This window comes from Cetorhinus maximus, chromosome 20, assembly GCF_964194155.1.
Source record: "Cetorhinus maximus chromosome 20, sCetMax3.hap1.1, whole genome shotgun sequence".
NCBI lineage: Eukaryota > Metazoa > Chordata > Chondrichthyes > Lamniformes > Cetorhinidae > Cetorhinus > Cetorhinus maximus.
Genome location: NC_135898.1, coordinates 14,726,515 through 14,748,571, shown reverse-complemented (window position 1 = coordinate 14,748,571; position 22,057 = coordinate 14,726,515). Strand labels below are relative to the sequence as shown.

Sequence of the window (22,057 nt, the reverse complement as noted above, 5' to 3'; positions counted from 1 at the left end):
GACCCTCTACAGATGCATCCCAGGACTATGATAACTGTTTACCATGTCTTGCTGTTTTCTGTCCTTAAACCAATTTTTTATAGCGGCTTACACTGACTCTCCTATTCCATGAGCATCAGTTTTGTTAAGCAGCCATATATGGGGTACTTGGTCAAAGGCTTTCTTAAAATCCTTATGGACAAGATCCATTGCTTCACCTTCATTAACTTCCTCTGTTAGTGATTGAAGACATGTGAATTAGATTAGTCAAGCACGATGTGCCTTTTACCAAGCTGTGCTGGCGCTCCTTAGTTAACTCAAACCTCTCCAAGTGCCTGTTGATGTTCCCTGCCACCCTCCCCTCCCGCACAACCAATTATTGCCCACCACAGATATTAAACTGACTGGTTTGTAGTTACGAGAAATGTTGTTACACCCTTCCTTCACTGAGGGTTTCACATTTGTCCCTCTGCAATTCTCTGCCACCTCCCATATATCGAGGGAATGGAAGATTATGGCAAACCCATATGCTATCTGAACTCCCACTTAGCTTACATCCCAGATTGCTCAGTGATCAGGACCAGGCATTTTATCCACTCTAAGCATAGCCAGCCTTTCTAGAACATCTTTCCTATGAATTTTCACCTTATCCATTACCTCTACCATCTCTGCTTCTATTGACATTTTGTCAGTATCCTCTTCCTTCATAAACACTGATCGAAGGAAGTACTTGTTGAGTATTCTAGCCTTTCCCTGCGCCACCAAGCATCTTATCACCATCTTTGTCCCTACCTCTTAGTATCCACTTAATATTTACATGCTGAGTGGTAGAAAATTTTGGGTTCCCTTTGATATCAACTGCCATTCTATTCTTTTATTCTCTCCTTGCCAGTCATGATTTCCTCTTCACTTCCCCTTTCAACTTGGGGTATTTGGCCTAGCTCTTTTCTGAAGAATTCACCTGATCATGCAGGCATCATGCACTATCTCTTTTTTTTTTGTTTGTTTCTGCATATCCGGATTTTCCATTGTCATCTAGAGAGCTTGGGCTTTGGTTCCCTTACCTTTGGAGCTTTATTGGAATAAGTGTAGCTTGTACTTGAAATATTTTTTTTAAAGACAACTCATTGTTTTGTTACAGTTTTTCCTGTCAATTTTTTGTTCCATTTTACCCTGGCTGGTTCCCCTCCCATCCCATTCAAGTTTGCCCTTTTCCAGTTTAGAACTTTTACTTTAGAAGAGTTTAGTTTGGACAACCAACGACTGTGAGGTGTTCATTGAACAGAAGTGAAAATGGAAATGCAGACATTATTTTTATAAATGGTGACTCGTTGAAGAAAATTGGTCACTTGCTGAAGAGATTTTATGAAACTGAAATGCTGCTTTTTGCCTCTTGGATTTACCAGACTGCTGCTGCAACAGCAAATGAAGAAAAGGCAAAAAATGCGAAGAAGAAGATGAAGAAACGTAAAACCAAAATAGATGTCAGAAAAATGCATGAGGACTATTGCTACCGCTGCTGTGACGGAGGCGAGCTGGTGATGTGTGATAAGAAGGATTGCCCCAAAGCATATCATCTCTCATGCCTAAACTTGACCAAACCACCATTTGGTAAGCAGTAATAATCTCGCAGTGTACATACACTGCATGTATCTTAAAAATATATTCTATACCCCTGTTTCATGTTATGTTTTAGAAGAAGATAATGAAAATACTAAGGCACTATTAACATTGTTGTTTTAGCCACAGTACTTTTTAGGGTTAGCGCATGTTAAAATGTTACATATTTGCAAGGAACTATATGAAGGTACATTGCTGTGATTATGGACATTTGTGTCCTTGACATCCAGCTGTGTGCCACTTAAGCCTGCAGTTCTACAACCCGACCTGGTGAATTATTCTGGGAGCTCATCACCCTTTGAGTGAGGAAGTTCCGACCACCATCTGTTGTAAATTTATCCTTTTGAAGAAAAAGCAGCTGACTGAAAATTTACCATCCTTTCACACAAGTTTAACTGTTGTAAACCAGGTTTTGTGAGAATCGTGTATTCATTCAAGCATCCTGAAAAGCCACCTAAAATGCGTTCCCATAATGTACATTGATCAGTTTTCTGTAACTTCAATCTGTATGCTTTGGGTGTGATTAGTAAGGGGATCTGAATAGATACTGGGTGTGCAAATTGCAAATCAGCACTTTAATCAGGATTTCCGTGACTCAGGTTCAGTTCATCACTCGTTGCTATTGTGTTGCATGCAGCTTAAGAAAATGTCAGTGAATAGATTTTTTTAGGTTGTTGCTTGCATCTTGTGATTTCTCAATGTTAGCAGGGCAACTTGATGGGGAGTGGGTGGGATGTGGGGGAAACAGGAGGAGACACTAAGCTTCTTTCATAGGAGAGAACACTGACTGCTTTATACATCTTGTGGCCTCTGGAGTGCTTTGAGCAAAAGGAAAAGCACAGATTGGTCGTCTCTTTGGTAGATTGGCTGGGTGTTAATTGAGAGAGGAAGTAATTTATATGATTGTGAATTGGCTGGCAGAAGTCGTGTGGTGCATGGAGACAGGGAAAAAAAGAAAGGACGTAAAACTCTTATGGTTTCAAGCTTCCGTTGTTTTCACTTAGTGTATTACTATACTAGGTAAAAAAAATCGCCCTACAACATTGTACCTGCATGCTTAATTCAAAATTCTTTTTTCACTTTGAACACAAGTGATAAACATGTAATCACTCGGACCAGTGGCACAGTATGGAACAGCTTCACTGTGACATAGAAGTCAGGCTGAAAGGGGTAAAAGAAACCTCAACTATTCTTTTTGGTAAAATATCACGGCAGATTAATCTTTGGTAACGGTATTGTGTCCAATATCCTGAGTAAGTCTGTATTCCAATTCAGCTGTGAAGGGAGTGGGCACAACTGTTATCTGGAGCATGTACGGAGGATCACCAGGATGAACCCTTTGTTGGAAGCACATAGAGGGCTATAAGATGCAGAAAGCAAATAATGAATTTGTGATTTTATTTCTTACAATTCCCATCCATATTTTCTCTTATCCCTAGGGAAATGGGAATGCCCTTGGCACCACTGCGACGAGTGTGGTAAATCATCCACCTCCTTCTGCGATTTCTGCCCAAACTCCTACTGCAAGGAGCACCAGAAGGGAGCCTTGACTGCTTCAGCGCTGGACGGCCGCCTCTGCTGCTCTGAGCACGACCCAAACTGCCCAACAGAATTTGATTCGTCGTCCTCCGTCAGCCTTCAGAACAATTCAGCGGCTGAGGACACCGGTGAGGAAACCACCGAGTGAATGCTTCCAAATGGAGATGTCATGGACTTGCAGTACTTATCAGGGCAACCTTTAGTGTTCTGCTATAAAGGGCTCTGGGGATTGTACATAATGCAGAGTGGAAAACTCAGATTCCGAGGGAGTAAGTAAAGATGACCAAAAGATTGTTTTGATTATTTTTTTTTGTTTTGGACGCCTCAAGGTGACAATTGTCCTTGAAGAATTATTGTAACGACAGGAAACAGTGCTCATTTTTGTCTTTCTCTAAATTGTTCGTGTTTAGTGGTATTTGTGTCCGATTCTTGATGTCGGAAGAAAAACTTGCCCTTATCCACTAAAAACCAAAATCTAAGGATAATGCTATGTAGCTTGTTTGATTCATGTTTAAATTAAAATTAATAGTAGTGGGTAGGGGAGGGTGTGGGGGTAGAAAAGAATGGACAATATAAGAATTTGTTTGGGTGGTCAAAATGAGAAATCTGACACCCAACATCCCCCACCTGCCCCCAGTCTAAAGATGGAAAGTGGATTATGTACAGCACTTTGTTAATTTTGAAGAACCTTGCAGTGGACCACCAGGATCTGCTAATACCAGGAGCAGGAAAATAAAACCCACGTTAGAAGCAATCGTAAACTGCCAGATGAACAGTTCTTGAGCCTCAAGCTTTGACAGGGCAAGGAAGAGAATATGAAAGGGTTTAAATCCCAGCACAGTATACAGGTATGAAGCCTAACAGTAGCTGGTAGTGTCATGTTTTCTTTGAGGTTCAGATAATGCAAATAGCCCCAGCTTTGACCTTTGTGGCTTCGGATGTCATCTGATATTCAAGTGTGGAATGTACTTCCCACGTTTTAATTGTAATTTTTATTGATATTTACGGTCGTATTTTCTCCATGTATGAGTGAGCATTCTAATTTGAGTTCTGCCTTTTTGGAGTTCATATTTTCTGTTATCAGCACTACCATTATGGCTACGTTGATGTGATTTTATTATTTTTATACATTTATATGTAAAAAGCAAAATTATGATCAAAAAAATCATGATTTTTAAAAAAAAAACTGAAGTGTCATCTTTACTCTTAACAGAGTGTTTTATGGACAACTAAAATGCTCTTACTGACTGAAAGTACTCCTAGAATCATAGAATCATATGTGGCGCAGAGGAGGCCATTTGGCCCAACACACCTGTGCCCGCTCTGAAAGAGCCACCCAAGTTTTCTTTTGCTCCTTCGTCACTGTTGAATCTGCTTTCACCATCCTTTCAGGCAAATGCATTCTTGATCATCATAACTTGCTGTGCAGAAAAAAATCTCCTCATCTTCCCTCCTTCTTTTGCCAGTTTGCCTGTATGTTAAATCTGTCTTGTGGTCACTGACTCCCCACTCCCCCACAATCCCCCACCAATGCAAACAGTTTCTCACTCTGTACTTTACCAAAACTCCTCATAATTTTGAACACTTCCATTAAATCTCGTCTTAACCTTAACTGTGAATCTATGATTCTATGCTGAAGTACTCCTGTATATAATAAACATTTAAATATGTCTGTATATTTAAAATAACCTTATACCTATCACGTTCTGATACTAGAACTTCGGTAGAATAAACTTGTGATATTTGTTTTTCAGCGTTATTCACGCATTGTATTTAATGGCAAAAAAAACCTTCCTCATCCATCACATGTCTACGTGTTGCAAATTCAGGGTATCTGTTGAAAAATGTCTCGGTAAAACTGCCAAGTTTCCTCAGTTGCTTGAACTGAATTTTATCATCTTTTTCACTCATTTGCTTTCCCACTTTGAATTTTCTTCCAGTGGCTCATGGCTGAGCTGTGACTATTGAGTACTATCTACTTTCGGAGACTCCCTCCCTGACTGTTAGCTGTGTCAATCCCTTCTAAAACCAGCAACAACAAAAGGAGTAACTGTCTATTGGCAGATGTGTACAGGATCGTGAACCTAAAATTGGCCAATTTTACAAATGCATCTTTTGGTTGAGAACATTGGATTTCCATGTTCCATCTTTGCTTAGTGTGGTCTTTGTGCACCAATGTATATAGATATTAGATAAAATGGCAGCTGATGGGAGATAGATGAGGAAGGGGGAATCTTCCTCTGGTTCCAAACTGCAGGTCTCTTCATTCCCAAAATTGTCTGGAACCGCATCTGTCTCTTGCATTCCATTTGCAATCAACCTCCAATTTAAGTATGTTGCTGTCTCCAGTTCCAAGTGGGACTTGAAAATAAGTGAAATGTGTAATAAAAACAGAAAATGCTGGAAAAACTCAGCAGGTCTGTGGAGAGAGAAGCAGAGATAATGTTGAGTTCGTATGACTCTTCTTCAGAAGTGAAGTGTGTGTCCAGTCTACTTGGATAGATGGACAATGTTGAGATTTTTGCAGTGGGTAGCGGTGTCACTCCGTCTCAGTTTTTGTAGGATTTTCGTTACTACCAAGGGGAGATTTCCACTCGCCATAATCAGTACACAAACTATGCTGGAAGGAAATGTAAGATGCTTATTGAAGTGACTTTCTCTCCTCCCTCATCTGATTGCTTTTGCCCAAACCAATTTTGTTTCTTTCGCTGCATTCTGTTTGTTAGACTACTTTAGACTCCTCCCGGATTTATCAGTTTTACATTTCAACTTCCATTTTCTGTTTGTGCTTTTTCAACAAAGATTTTTACATGAAACTATGTTCATTTTGAATGAGATTTTTAATTTAATCTTACATGGCTGCACTTTATCTTTCCCCCTCTCTGTCTCTCCCACTGAGTCTGAGATCATACTCAAGTGGGAGAACAGCTGGAAGTCTCAAGTTTCTTTTTAAATCAAGCCCATGGAAGGAACATGTGAAAGTGTCTTGTCCTAGCTGGGTTGTTGCACTAAGTTGTTCCCGGGGATAGATATGGTTACTGTGCGTCCCCTGCTCCCACTTTGCCCTGTTCAATAAATCACCCACCACCCATGCTTAGACTTGTTAGTATTATAGACGAGAGTTTGAGTAATACATCACCCTGCCAAATCCATGGGAAGACTGAAGAAAGTACAGCTACTTCTCATCTAGGGTGACCTCATAGGCAGACCACAGAGAATAAGGATAGATGTCTTAGACATGTAAAAATTGATCTTTGAGTCACCACAGCTCCAGTGACCACTGCTCAGCAGTCCTAAGTAAGGGCTGTAGGCCTGATTGACACCTGCGCGCCCCCCCCCCCACCTGTTTTCCACAAATGCATGCAAACCTGCAGGGTTTTTGTTTCATAATTGGACAACTTGACTCATTTCTCCCAGAAAATAGCTCACAGCGCTGACCTAGGAACTATAACTACCTTGTGTGTACCTCTGCTGAGACTTTTCATTTTGTCGTGCAATTGTAACAAGAAATACACTACATGGTGACTGTGGTTGTGCAATGTGCCACCAGTCCAGCAAGCTAACTCAGTTTGTCTACCTGCATGGTGATCCTTTTCCCTTCTGCAGTCAGAGCTAGCATTTTAATAACAGTTTTATAAATTGGTTGAAACCCATATGCACGCAGTCTTTTTTTTTGACACAAAGGGTCTTTGAGCATTGTGCATGTCCATTGAGCAGCGGTTTTAAAATGACAGGAATGTAGTCTTTCATGTCAGCCAAGCTTTCATGGGCAGTACACGGAGATTGGGGTGGAGGGAGGTGCAAGCACTGACTTTGGTGGTCAGAACTAAGCCTCAAAGTTGGGCAGGGAAAACACATCCTCCCCTCCACCATGCACCCCCCGTTCCAGCCTTTGCTGCCCTGCTCAGCAGTTTGTTGAACAAGAAGTGTTAAGATGAAGCATATTTTGGAGAGGAGAGAAGGGTGTAATAAAGGTTCCTCAATTTCCACAAATATCATTTGAAAACTGAGCTTTAACATGGCATGCATGGGCTGGTGAGCTGGTGGTATATCAGTTAAGTTGATCCTTTACCCTTGACTCATTGCTCACCTTTGGCTTAAAACTCAGTGCATTAGTTTGAAAGTGTGCTGTCATCTGTGACTTAATGGTTGGATTGTATGTCATGTGGCACTAACTTTCTCTTTTTTTGGTATTTTTTGACTGTTGTTGACTGGTATGGGTTTATGTCAATAGGATGTAAAAAAAAAAAATTAATATAGAAATTCAAATGATGCTTTGTGTTTCCTCGATGTCCTAGTTTGTGAACTGCCAACTTGTGATCCAACACAGGTGGGGGGAGGAGAGAGGAGTATTTCCAAGAATGTTGAAGCTTAGTCTTTTAATTGACAATGGCTTGTATCATCGATGTGTTGTCCTTAATAAATGAAAATATATTGAAAACGTCTGGCAAAGGGTTGCGCATGGCTTGTGGGATGCATTTACAGTGATGAGGAATCTTTGAACAGAGTATTTACTGTGATAAGTCTGGGATATGCCAGATAGGAAGTTTATGATTGAAAAAAAATCTCTGCAATTCATCTGTTTGAATAGATAGGAATTTGCATTGCCTCTTGGGGTGCTGAATCAGGGGTGCTATGTGTAAATGTTATTGGGTGATAGGAAAAAGCAAAGCATGCAAATGAGTCCCAGGCTAATTGTTCTCAGGATAGCAGGTTCTTAAGCTTAACTCTTCCCTCATTTCTATGAGATTGCCTGCATTGATTATTGAATCTACATGTGCTTGCTTGACAGCACTGAAGATTTCCTAAATGAAGAAAAGAGTTTTTGAAAACAGGAGGCCCAAAAAGGGAGTCTCTAAGCAGGCAGAAAATGTGACATGCCTTTGTGCTTTCAACACTTTATGCTAGTTTAAAAAAAAATTCCCTCTGGTTGGAAGGCCATGCTCCGAATACTTTTGCAGAATGCTTATTGCTCACAACATTATAAAATATTAAGGGATGATTGTGAATCCAATGGGAAGGGTCTGGACCACTTCGAGGAGGAAAATTGAAACCTTAATTGCACCCAAGAATGATGTTCTAAGCCATGTTTTGTTAAGAGTATTGGTTTCAATATTTGAATATTAATTGCGTCCCCCCCCCCCCATATCCTGCTAGTTTTAGTTCAGTTGCTTCGCATCACCTGATGGAAAAGGGTGTCTTATCATTGTTCTAGATTGTAATGCTCAATACCAGTTGGTCGGTGGGAGGAGCGTTTTATTAATTAAATGTTAGTCTTTTATTGTATAATAATCATGTAAATATGTGAAACATGTGAACAGGGTTTGAACCTATAAAGCGTTCCATTCTGTACAGAAAGGCGGATGTCTCGAAGTTTGTTTACTCTTCCTGGGCCCTGGCCTGTTATCCCTTATACTATAACATTCTTTGGTTGGAGAAGCATAGTCGCTCTAATTAAGAATGTGTGATTGGTCTCAAGATTTTTATATCTAGATAGAATTTAGTCATCAGCAGATTTGAACACAATAACTGAAACATTAAATGTACAAAGTTTGAAAGCCTAGGATTCGGGTAAAACAGTTGAAACTACTTATCGTGAGAACTACAAAGAAAAAGACAGAAATTTGGGGGCAAGTTTAGCAATTCAATCTTTGTTAGAAAGGGGAACAAGTTATACATGTACAGCATTGCTTTAACTTATTTGTGTTCTTTTGAGATTTTCTTCAAGCACAATGTCAATGAGTCTTAATTAAGCCATGACGCTGTGTGATACTATGAAAGGACATGGGTCCTGGTCACATTAAGGTGGAAGAGAAGGGATTGAGGGAAACAAAATGGTGAACTCCGACAAATCTATTTCTGCAAGAGATTGCACATTCGATAATGATGTACTACAAGATTGGGTTATTCAGGTTTGACCAAGCAAGAGTGATAGCCATTCTAGGAACAATCAGTTGAAGTGGCTATCCTGCCTTGTCTTGCATTGCTCTTGGCTGGTTGCAGTTCTGGAAAAGAATGCCATTTATCATGTGTTTACAAGAGAAGCAAAGAGAGTTATGACTTTGGGAAAGGGCAGATTGTTATTGGGTGCAAGGGGCGTCCTCACAGTAACAATCAGGCATGGCTTGTTGCTTGGGTTAGAAGTCAGTGCAAGAGAGCAGGCTTTGCAGTGGATCTCCGATTTTTTTGGTGAAGTCCGTGAGAATGATGACTTTGTGCAGTCTTCGCCAATCCTGTAGGATGATGATGCTTTGTCAACTGTTGCTCTGTTTTCAAAGCATGATCTAATCATTGAGCCACCAAAAAGGTACAGGTGAATGTTGTTTGTGGGGAATGTAAATCTCATCTGCCAGTTTTCAGAACTGTATTTGAAGATTCGAAACTGAGGGGAGGAGGTTAATGAACAAAACGCCATGAAATAAAGCACTTTGCGATCAGTATATGGACTTGTTTTAAATGAAAGTTCACACTTTGAAAACTAAACAATGAAATCATAAGAGTATGAAGTTGTTTTGATAGGATGTTTCTCTGGTCAGGCAGGCTATACATGCTGTAGGAGTAGAGGCCTCAGGCACAAAGCCCAGAGTGCACTTGCAGGCTCTAGTTGTAGTGTCACTTGAGATGTGAGATCGCCAGCTCCAGTGTCCATTTCTAGATAGGCGTACAATGTCAACTGGCCCTTTGCCAGTTCTTCAAATGTTTGGAGAGAGGCCAGCCTTCAAGAGCTAATGGGCATGTTGAGAGAAGCGTCTGAGGGAAGTTCTCATGGGAGGGGTAGCCCAACTTAAGTGCTGCCAGAATCTCACTTGCCGTGATCCTTAAGCTATTGGCCCTCCAGCATCACAGTCTGACTCCAGAATCAGGCAGCAATGCCTATGTGGCTATTCAATGATGCTGACAATGTGGTACAAATAGGCCCTCAGACATTTGGATTAGTCCTGACAGAGCAAGGGGTTTTTGTGTCCTTTTTTTTTTAAACAGCATCTAAAAGGTTCAGAAAACATATTGCACTTAAAGCTTACTTCTTTTGGATGCTGTAAAGCTGCATTTGCGAGAGAAAATGCAGTAAAATCCAACTCAAAGGGTGTTGATTAATAAGAATCATCACTGGTACTAAACAGTTGCTCTCCTTTTACCTGGCTTCACACAAAGTGTCTAAAATATTTTTTATTACTTGAAAGTTCTGTATTATTTCACAGTTATATTTGTTTTTGTAATTTTATTTATAGGTAGACAGTGCTGCAGTATATTTTTGTAACGCCATGGAATGTTGACTAATTGCAAGTCAATATAGCTCATTATCAGGTCATGAAGTGTTTCTTGCAAATATTATGTACAATAGGATAAAGTTGCACAGCAATCAAAAACAGATTCTTTTTGTATTTCCCATTTATTTAAAATATGACATTCGTACAGCTTGTTATTGCTGAGCATGTTTCCTTTTTGGAGAAAATCTAACTGCTTTGTAAACAAAGACAGGATTTAGGGATTCACAATGCTGACAACACACAAACACTAACTTCCCTTATCGAACCACTTGGGGTGTATTGTTGCAAAGATGACCTGTTGCTGTTCAGAGTTTGCGGAATGCTGCTCTTAAACCTTGTCATTTCCACATGTAATTGCACAGAGTGTGAAAACTTGCAGCTTTACTGAATGTACATGGACATCGCCCCTCTCCTCACTAATTGGACTGCTTGTAATCTAGCCTGTGACTGTATTCTATGTGTTTGAATGTAGGATTGTTTAAATTCTTTTTGTATATGATTAGTCACTGAGATGGCTCTTTTTCTTAAAGAAAATTTTATTTCAGATTAAAATTGGAATTTTGCCATGGTTTGCTTTCATAAAAGGTTCATTTTGAAGATTTGTAATGACATTCCATTGATCTGAAAGGGAAAAAAATTCAGACTTGCTTGATTTTAATTTCAATAAACAGTTCTCAGTGTTCAAATGGAGGGTCTGCTTTCTCTGCTTGTTTAATAGAGGCAACCAAAATGTACTTTTAGTGTCTTTTTAAAAAAAATCTATACATGTTTTACAAATAACATTTGAGGCTGAGACAGATGGGAGAGTAAGAGGGATGACTTGAAAGCTAGGTCAAATTGTTAAATTTTGAGGAAGCTCAGGAGCGAGCTCCAAAATGTCAGACTGAGGTGGCTGCAGAGACAGAAAGACATACACAGTGTGCTGAAGTGCAGGGGGAATGGAGCATTCAGAATAGAATTTGTGGGCTGGAGGGGTTAGTAGAGATGGAAAAAAATCTCTGGAGAAATTCCAGACAAGGATTTGAATTGAAGGTGTTGGGAGATGGTGCGCCAATGCAGCTCAGAGCAGACAAGGTGATGGGCAAATGGAACTTTGTGCAGAGTCGGTTGTGATAGCTGAGTTTAGTTCACTTTGGAGTTTATGGATTGCAGTTGGGAGGCCAGCAAGGGAATCATTGGTTTTGAAGGTGGTAGCAGAGAGGGCAGACAAAGGAATAAACATAAAAGATTAATCTTAATTGAAATTGCAAACCAAAACCAGGGCTGGACTTCACTTTGGAGGGGAAGGAGTGATCAATGAAAAATCGTGCAGAAACATTCCAGATTTGCAAGGTAAATTGGACAGAAGAGGAGACCATAACCCCTACACAGATCAGTGAAAGAACCTGCTTGATTGCCTGAACAGATTTTTCTGTTATGATGCATTGGACTTTGGGCATCCAAAAATTTGCTTTCCCCAGGAATGCCAAGAATTGTCTCCACGCTATTGCGGGAAACAGGGGTGCTTTGTATCACTGAGTGATGTAGAGAAAGAAAGGTGGGAAAGAATGTCCAGATGATCAATGCTCAACACACTTACTGGACAATGTAACCTGATGTGTCACTCTCTCCAACCACCTCACTGTTTAGTAAATCAACCAATAATACTGACAGCGCCATCATCATAAAGATTGTAGTAGTTCAAAGAGAGGGCCCACCATCACCATCTTGGGGCAATGGTGGCACAATCTGGATGTGAGCATTGTTGATCAAAGTTAACAATGCTTCACAAATTCCCTACTATAATCAGAGGGCACAATATCTGCAAAGAGGAAGTGAATGAGACTGTGTTTTTCCTTATTTTCAATTGTTTTTTATCCAGCCTTAGTGTGGGGCAGAAGTGCAAGTGGTTGGAAGAACTACCGGGGTCACCTTCTGTTTTAAACCCTCAGGGTAAGACCCAATCCAAATCAAGTGATAGGCAAAATAAAAATGGCTCCATTTTGCAAGTCGTAGCAAATGGATCATTCTTTGAAGAACATCAGAGTGTGTGGACATTAAGTACTTGCGAGTTATTTTGCTTTACAACTAGACTGAAGCACCATGGAACGTTTAGTTAGATTAAAGGCTCCAGATAAGTACAAGTTTTGTTGCGTCAACCTAATAGGCCCAGGAAACAGCTGCTTTTAAGATGGAGCTTGTTCAACATATGACGGAGAAAGGAATACGTTGATATAGTTAACTGAATTAGGGAAGGAGGTTCGTGTGGATCAGTTTGGCCGAATGGTCTGTTTTTCTGCTACAAGCTAATCTAAGTACTAAAAATATTTTCCAGCTGTACGGGCTTGAAGCCACTCGAGGGAGGAATGAAAAATAGAGCTCAGTACACTGGGAAGGTCAAGTGTGGATTTTAAAACTGTGAATGGGTCTCAAAAGGTAAGAAACATAGGTTGATTAATTTTGGAACTGCCTGCTGAATTGGACCAGCCTCAGAGCCCAGTGTAAGGAAACAGACTTTGTCATTCAACAGAGATGGAAGGGAGAGATATTAACTAAGAACTCCAAGGGGGCATGAATTGGGGAGGTAGAGGGGTTAATGGAAAGCAAGCTCCGCTTCCAAAGTAAGAGGTCGAGGAGCAGATATAAAGGCCAGACAAGGGGTTGGAGTGTTCACCATGTGCAAGGCATGAGGAAAATGATGTTCAGTAACATCTTGAGAGTTTGGCATCTTGTTATGCTCCAATGGTATAATGTGCAGCTTGGTGAATGGAAAGGCTGTGGATCTCGGAAGCCAGTTTGGCCAACAGAATAAATATTCCATTTTCAGCTGCCTACAGGGTTGGGATTGGGTTCATAATTCTGTGAACTTTTTTCATCATGTCTAATTTGAGGGATGTTGGAAGGTGTGGAAATGCTATATGAGCAGACCGTGTGTTTGCCTTCCAACCTGAAACAGCTGTGAATTTTCATGATGTAAAATGGGCAGACACAGGGCAGATGCAGTTTAATGCACAGGTTTGAACTGATGCAATTTGAGGGGAGCCATCAAAGACTAGAGTTTGTTGAACCTCAGTTACACTCGAGATGTCCAAACACACTTTGAGTTCAGTGGATCACGTCCAACTGCACACACAGTCATCCCTGCAACCTCTAATCTTTAAAATTAAAGATATGTATAGAATTTGGGCAAGGTCACATAGAATAACACTTTGGGTGGGTGGTGCAGGGGCATGTTGTAGTAATATTAGATATGCATTCACTAAACAGATTTACAAACAGGAAAAATCTTCCCCAAAATATTTGAATCCAGCTCATTTTCAGCATGGAATGCTCTGGTTCATGGAAGATTTTAGATTTGTGATTTTGCAAATTAAAATATTATCAAACATAATTCCTAAGCAGTGTAATTTAAAGCACATTTCCATCAAAGCTGAAATTTAACTTCTCCGATACTGGTGGACTGAGCATCCCCAATATTAATTGCTCCACCATTGGCCTTAGCTACTCCGGGTCTAAACTCTGAAATTCATTCCTAAACTTATCCGCATCATTGCGAGGTACCACCTCTCCTCCTCTATGATGCACCTATGAAGAACCTTGGGATGTTGCACTACATTAACTTGTATTTTAAATAATGCATTTATGTCCTTTAGAGCTGTCATCTGCATGAAGGAGTGTGTAGGAAGAGATGAAAGAGTAATGGGTGTATCTCCTGAGCTTGCACAAGGAAGGTACTGTGGGAAGTGGAGCTGGTGTTTGAAGAATAGAAGGAGGAGTAGTTTCTTCAGACTGCTGAAAAGGGAGAAGTTGAAGATGTGTTTGATGGTAGCATTGCACTGGAAGTGATCGAAACGGGGGAAGAAAATCTTCAGCCAGAAGTGTGGAGTGGAGGTTTCCACCATCACAGAAACCAGTCTTCAATGTATTCAACTCAGACCAAGTGGTATGAAAAACAGCTGCACACACTGGTTACAGCAAAGGTTTAGGCCCTGATATCATAGCTGTGGCCCAAGGTTTGTGTTCACTGGCCAAGCTGTTCCAGTAGAGCTACAACAATGGAAAATTACTAAGGTATGTCATGTCCACAAAGAGAAGAAAAAATCTAATACAACCAAGTACCATCCCATCTACCAACTCTCAAACACCAGCAAAGTGATGAAAGTGCTGTCAACCGCTTGCACACCATTGTTCAGTTTGGGTTCAGCCAGGATCACCCATCACAGCCTTGGTCCATTTAAGGATAAAAGAGCTGAATTCCAGAGGTGAGGCGAGAGTGACTGTCCTTGACCCAGAGCAGCGTTTCACTGAATGTAGCCTTAACGAGCCCTAGGAAAATTTAAATCAATACTACTGTGAAAAATTCTGCTGATTGCAGTCATACTGAGCACAAAAGTTGTGGTTGTTGGAGGTCAATCATCTCAGTCCCAGGACATGGCGACAGGATTTCCTCAGGAAATCCTGGCTCCACGATCTTCAGCTGCTTCATCATTGACCTTCCCCTCACAAAGTTGGAAGTGGGGATGTTTCAGTACGGTTCACGACTCTACATATATTAAAGCAGCCCATTCCCATGTGCAGCAAGACCTGGATAACATGCAGACTTAAGCTGGTAAGTGACAAGTAACATTTGTGCCACAGAAGTAGCAGGCAGTGACCATCTCCAACAAGAGAGAATCTAATCATCCCTTCCTTGACGTTCAAAGGTATTACTATTGCTGAATCCCCCACCATCAACATTGCTGGGGTTACCATTGACCAGGAACTGAACTGCATCAGCCATTTAATACTATGGCTACAAGAGCAGGTGAGAGGCGGGGAATTCTGTGGAGAGTAACTCAGCTCCACCATCTGCAAGGCACACTCACTCTCCACTTGCCTGAATGAGTGCAGGTTCAATAATACTTCAGAGAAATTTGACACCATCCAAGATAAACCAACCTGCTTAATTGACCCCTCTACCAGCTTAAATATTCCTTGCCTCCACCACAACTGCACAGCGGCAGCAGTGTGTACCAGCTACTAGGTGCAGTGCAAGAACTTAACAAGACTTCTTTGACAGCACCTCTCAAAGCCCCGACCTCTAGCAAGGGTAACAGGCCCATGGGAAGAGCACCACCTGCAAGGTTCCCTCCTAGTCATTTGGAACTATAATCGCTGTTACTTCCTCGTCATTTGGTCAAAATCATGGAACTCCCTAATCTAATAGCACTATGGGGGTACCTACACCAAATGAACTGCAACGGTTCAAGAAGGTAGCTACTACTTTCAAAGATTAGGGATAGTCAATAAATGCTAGTCTTGCCAGTCACTCCACAATACTGCAAATGAATTAAAAAGGAAAATAAGCACACGGTATGTGCAACTTCACTGACAGGTCTGATCTACCATTGGTGGTCACTCCACTATAACTCAGGCTGAGTTGTGCCTTCAGACCCTTTTTGTCCACCTGAATGTAAGAGACCTTAACCTGAAAATATACTGGCTTCATGAGGAAGTTGTCTTATAAGGGTTTACCAAAGAATATCTCATATCCAAAAAAATGCACGTTTGCTGCTGTCTTCTTGAAATGAAGGGAAGCACCATTAGAGGGCAGCATAAATTACTCCAACTTAATGGTTGAAACATGTTGAACATCATCTTTCCCTTATGTTTGCAAACTATGATAAAATATTCAACAATTGCTGAATAGATTATAGCCATGTAAATGCAGTACTAAGATTTTATAGTAAGCTGTTTATTAACACTTCAATTGTATAGTACAATTACAATGGTAGACAGTCTCTTGAACAGTAAAATGGTCATGAAGTAATTTAGAATTTTACATGAGTCTGGTACAATTTTTCTTTCCCTGTGACTACAGGAGCGGGGACATACAATGCTGCCAAATGGGAAATGCTGCAGATTTCAGAGACTTCCTTCCTGGCCCCAAACCAATGCTACTGAAGGAAACAGTCTTAACTGTGTCCCTGGTCTATTCCAAGAATACCAAGACCTGTTGCACACCCATTTAAAGTTTATTTTCCTCACTCACATGTCAACATCACCATTTCCCCAACAAGAGTGGATTAAGTGGTACTTCTGAGTAGTTTGACCAACTGTTCCTCCAATTTCTCTTCGGACAGAGTGCTCCAATGAGCAACTGCAGCCAAAGATGATTGGACACGTTCAGTAATTTACTGGCCTTCATTGAGATGCCCTGTAAGTTCTGTAGTGCCTTCTTGCACTAGAGGTGGCATGGAGCTCAAGGGTAGGAGCCTGACTCCTCCATCCACAAAGCCCAAAGTTTTAATGCGCACAAACACAGTATAATTTCTGAGAAGGACAAAATTAGAAAAGGTAGCAAACAAAAATATGTACGCCATATAAACTACTGCAGCATTTTCCATCTGGTATCCAAAATATCAAGTAGAGCAGTTTTTCTTCTTAATTACAAAACAACCAGGCAACAGGACTCTTTGAATAACGGAGCATATATCAGTAAGTCATGATTTTTGTGCATACGGTCAGATGTATTTGTATACAGTCTTTTTATCCACTGTCTGAACTTCCATCTTGACAGGACATTTATACAGATACGAGAGGAGAGTCTCAGTATAGCCTATTAGGAAATAGAACTTTTGAGGTGGCAATTTTTGAATGAAGATGGCGCAGATGACAATGATGTTCGCTCTTCTCTTCAACACCACTTCATTGGCCAGACATCCGTGGAATGTTCCAAAAATAAACTTGCGGATGAAGACATCTTCAATTGTGCGTTCTGCAGCTCCCTCTTCGCCATCCAGATTGCCTGAATCAAGATGAAAATATTTAGTATCCTCTGCTGTTGCTTGAAAGCTGCCAATGCAATTAATCTAATGCCAGAGCACATAAGTGTTATTAGATAATTCTCAACAGCACCACCCTCAGGCAGGACTGCTTAGAGCCACTTGTGTGGAAAGTGATCCTTATTTCTTTACTAACATTGTTGAACATTTGGAAATTGGAACACCATAAGCAGATTAATGTTTGAATTTCAACCATATCCAATTTAATATTAACATGCATTGGTTCTCTAATCTGTTTTGTTGAAGTTATTTACTTGGAATCTGTAAACAATTTCACTGCCTCATGTAGTTTCAAAGTATTTTTATAAACTCGCCAACTTCTATGGAGTTCTTGGGGTACTTTCTACTCAATTAGCCATACTCAGAGAGCAATATCATGTTCAAAGAAAGAAAATAAAGTTGCTAGTCACTTACTGGTATGTTGAGACAGCCAACCTTTTCTGTGAGCAATGAAGTGAGGTGGATGTGCCTCCTCGTAGGTAACTGGCTTATTACCCTTGCCAACACGAACACGGGCAGCTCGGTTCTAGAAAGAAGAATTTTAGTGTCTTCCTTGTTACACTGAGAATCTTTTAGTCTATTCTTTCACCATTCCCATTAAAACTAGAACCATAAAATCTTACAGTACCACCATGTCATGCCTGTGCCAGCTCTTTGAAAGTGCTGTCTAATTTGTCTCACACACCAGCTTTTTGTACATAACCCTGCCAATTAGACCCATCAAGTACATGTCTATTTATTTTTTGATAGTTACTGTGGAATCTGCTTCCATCACTCTTTCAGGTAGTGCATCCAAATCTGAACAACCCTCAATGTGAAGAAATTTAACCTAATTTCTCCATGAGTGAACGACTTTAAAGCTATAACCTCTGTCAATTACCATTCCATTTCTCCCCAGGTCTCCCGGCCGTCACCATCTCAATTTTGCCTGCTAAGTTTTCTCCATCTGCCACCAGTTAAAGGTTCATCAAGTTTACCTCAGGTCAACAGATGAATTCAGTCTGATCTCTGATATTTAACTTCAAGTTCCTGGAGAGTGAATAAGAACCATACAATCCTAATATCATTGTAACCCTTTTACCTTGAAGCATGGTACTGTTGTCTGTATACCTCTTCTCCATGCAATCCCACATTGCCAAGATGACAAAACCTGAAATTCAAGTTCACAGTGTTAATGCCTTCAAACTGGGTTATTGTTTGCTTTAAGAAAGCTTGAACTTAAATTACAAACTTAATGAAATAACAGCATTAAATCAAGGATTTTTCTCTAAAGCAAATTTTATTTAAACTGGTCTTCCACTGTTAATTTAGACTAAACAATTTGACTTTTATGCAGGCTGATCTCTATCATGACTGATCAGTTAATTTGGTAATATAAATTCACAAATGGTAGCACTAGAGCGGATATTACAGTACAGGAGGCCAGTTGGCCAGAACCAGATCTAGCACTGCATCCTTCCTTGACGGGATGGAAACAAACTGATTAAGCAAATTCTCGGAAGATGTTTCAAGAATTTCTCCCCAAAACCTCAATTTGATTTTGGTGATCAAACAAGTGATAGGAGCATGCTGGCTAAAGACAGAACAAGATATGTGTCAGAAGCTGGCAGGCAGTGTTGAGGCAAAGCACAGGTTAACTGGTTTAAGTGATTGTGTCTCCTCCTTTTCTTTGTGATATAGTATTCAGTTCTTGAGGATGGGTACAAAATTTATTAAAATGTTCTCTCCAAAAGACCTGGAATCAAGCTCTTGTTGCAATTTCTGGGCTACAGGCCAAGTACTAATAGTGGAGATGAAATAAGAAACATTTCAAGGGAGGAAAGGAAAAGCATATCTGGTCATTTAATCATCCTCTGACATGGATCAGTGTTAAATCAAATGTCTTTCTATCAGAGGTGATTGTACAAGTTAATTGTAATTTCGGGAAAAATAAATTTGGTTCCCTTCACTTTTAACTGGAAGCTGTTACAAAATAGTCAAATCTCATACAGTTTAAAAAAAACATGTTTGATATATCACACGCCTAAAAATAGACAGATTTGGTTAAGGATCAGTCTTTGACCCTTAAATCTCCCCTATTATTAACAGCACTGATTAAAGAAGAATTTGATATCAGCAGTGTTCAAGGCCATGACTCAGCTGGTCACAAGGTTCTGGGTTCAAGTGCCACTCCGGGTGTTGGGTACAAAAGTAGAGGCTGACGCTCTAGTACGCTGCTGAGGGAGTATTGCACTTTCAGGGTATTTTCTTTCAGATCAAACAATAAACCGAGGCCCTGTCAGCTCTCTCAGGTACAAGTAACAGATCCCATAGCATGTTTTGAAGAAGCGCTGGAGGTATTATCCCTGCTATGGTGGCCAATAGTTAGTCCTCAATCAGCGTCACAGAAACAGATTATCTGGTCATCATAACATTGCTTTCTGTGGGATTTTGCTCTTGCAAAATGGTTGCTGTTTCCTACATCATAAGTGACAACACTCGAAGTACTTAAATATTAACAAAATGCTGGAAAAAATGGGCAGGTCTGGCAGCATCTGTGGACAGAGAAATAGAGTTTCAAGCTCCTAAGACTTCATCGGAACTCTTTTCAAAGTCGGTGGTCGTGAAAGGTTTATGACGGGAGCTTCTGAGACACAAGTGAGGGGAAGCAAGAGAAACATGGAATGCTGATGAATGGTCTGCCCCGACCGATTAAATTACATTTTCTGTTCACATATATATATATATATATATATAAATCATCCATTCAGTGTTTCATTTAATCAATTCTCCCAACTACCATCAATGTTAATTGTGGTAAAATACCCCTTCCCCCCACGGCTGGTTATGAACATCAGCAACTAATTTCAGAGACAACAGGCAAGTATTAACACCGAGGAACATGATAAAAATATTGTGAACAGTTTAAACTACATTCTTTTACCGGCAGCTGACAGCAACTCCGAGACACTGCGAGCGCCGCCATATTAGACGCACAGGATTGTGGGATCGCACATTAAAAAGATTGCGATGATCTCCGGACGCCTGGTTTATGTCTATGTATTTATATATGGTTATGAAGAGGTACTCAATTACAAAAATAAAATAACCCCGAGCAGAAGAGTTGGCGCAAATTTGCGGTGATGTCACCAACGGTCTTTGCTCGCGCGATGGGGGGGCCAGGTGAGCGGTGCGCCGCGCGCAGGCTCAGCTGCCGGCGGGTGCGCCGCGCGCAGGCGCGGCTTAACTTGCGGAGCCCCCGGTGAGAGCTTGAAGGCGTCGTGAGGTGTGAAGGGCGAGGCTTTCTTGCAGCGTCGTGTCCACGAGATGGAGGGAAAGAGAGTAAATGGGGGAGAGAAAGCAGGCGAAAAGGGGACCCGGACACAGTCACCGCCACCTAGAAGAGCAATCCAACCCAGCCTATGGACTGGAGTGGCCACGTTTTGGGAGAAATCAAAGTGCGCTGCCACAGGAAAACAGATGAGTTATTGGTTGGTGAATGTTTTGTTCGTTTATCTTCAGAACTCATGTAATTTATTAGTCGTTATGAGTTGTCATAAAGCTTACTAGCAGTAGTGAAGGTTATGGAAGTAGCAGTGTTTATTAATTATAAATTAATTAAACACAATATAAAGATGGCAGGACAGCTGATGTGTTGCGACTGCAGAATGTGGGAGCTCCTGAACACCCAGGTGATCCGGGGCAGACATGTTTGCAGTAGGTGCCTGCGGCTGGAAGAATGCTGGCGCAGAGTAATTGAGCTGGAAGCTGAGCTGCAGACAGGGCGATACATCAGGGAGGGAGTGTTGTAACATGGAGAAGTTTACCTGGACACTTTGTACCAGGCGATGGTCACATCCCTTAGCTTAGGGCCTTCTGGTTTGGTCGGGGACAGGAGGGTGTGACCGCGAGTGAGGCAGATAAGGGGACCCAGAAGGTAGAAGCGGAGGAGCCTCAGCCTTTGCCATTGTCCAACAGGTTTGAGGTTCTTGCAGCCTGTCAGGGTGAAGGTGGTGGCTACAGGGTGGATGAGCAAACTGGTCATGTCACCATGGTACAGGAAGCCATTCAAGTCGGGGGAGGTACTAGGGATGTAGTAGTAGTTGGGGACGGTATAGTCAGGGGGATAGACAGTTCTCTGCAGCCAGGAGTGGAGTCCAGCTGGCTTTGTTGCCTGCTTGATGCCAGGGTTCGGGACATTTGCTCTGGGTTGGAGAGAAACTTGCAGTGGGAGAGGAAGGATCCAGTGGTTGTGGTCAATGTAGGTATCAATGACATATTTAGAATTAGGAAAGAGGTTCTGCTGAGGGAATAAGAATAGCTAGGGGAAAAATTAAAAAGCAGAAACTCAAAGGTAATAGTCTCTGGATTACTACCTGAGCCATGAGCAAATTGGCGTAGGGTAAATAAAATTAGAGAGATGAATGTTTGGCTGAAAAATTGGTGTGGGAGAAATGAGTTTGGATTCATGGGGCACTGCCACCAGTACTGGGGAAAGTGAGAACTGTACCATTGGGATGTTCTTCACCTGAACCATGCTGGGACAATGTTCTGGTGAGTTGTATAATTAGGGCAGCAGAAAGAGCTTTAAACTAAAAAGTGGGAGCAAGGGATCAAGTTTGGGAAGATGAGATAAATTAAACAGAGAAGACAAGGGAAAAAGAGCAAGGTAGGATTAAGGGAAATGATGATCAGAACATGGCAGAAAGGGCCAGAGTGTACAAACCTCAGACTGCACCAGCAAATAAGGCTAAAGGTTACAAAAAAAGTGAAAAGACAGAACTGAAGACATTGAAGGCATGGTCAGTGATTGCTTTCCATGCCAAGAAATGAAGTTTTCTTCTGCACCTGCCCCATTACATCCGTCAG

The 22,057-nt window shown here is 41.1% G+C and overlaps 2 protein-coding genes across 5 annotated transcripts in view; one reads left to right on the top strand and one right to left on the bottom strand.

Annotated features, from left to right (window-relative positions):
• Positions 1-4,886, top strand: part of nsd3 (nuclear receptor binding SET domain protein 3) — a 76,162-nt gene extending 71,276 nt beyond the window's left edge. For all 4 annotated transcript variants that reach the window (XM_078565604.1, XM_078565603.1, XM_078565605.1 and 1 more), the window contains 2 exons: positions 1,386-1,590; positions 3,039-4,886. In XM_078565604.1, coding sequence (XP_078421730.1) covers positions 1,386-1,590; positions 3,039-3,286 — 453 coding nt within the window. In that variant the 3' untranslated portion in view covers positions 3,287-4,886. The remainder of the gene's footprint in view (positions 1-1,385; positions 1,591-3,038) is intronic.
• An 11,212-nt stretch (positions 4,887-16,098) lies between these two features.
• Positions 16,099-20,223, bottom strand: mrps24 (mitochondrial ribosomal protein S24). The gene is made up of 4 exons (XM_078565601.1): positions 20,133-20,223; positions 18,291-18,359; positions 17,624-17,735; positions 16,099-17,172 (listed from the first exon to the last, which is right to left on the bottom strand). Exons 1-4 carry the CDS (start codon positions 20,172-20,174, stop codon positions 16,889-16,891), a joined length of 507 nt encoding a protein of 168 aa, XP_078421727.1. The 5' UTR covers positions 20,175-20,223; the 3' UTR covers positions 16,099-16,888.
• Between the last annotated feature and the right edge of the window lie 1,834 nt (positions 20,224-22,057).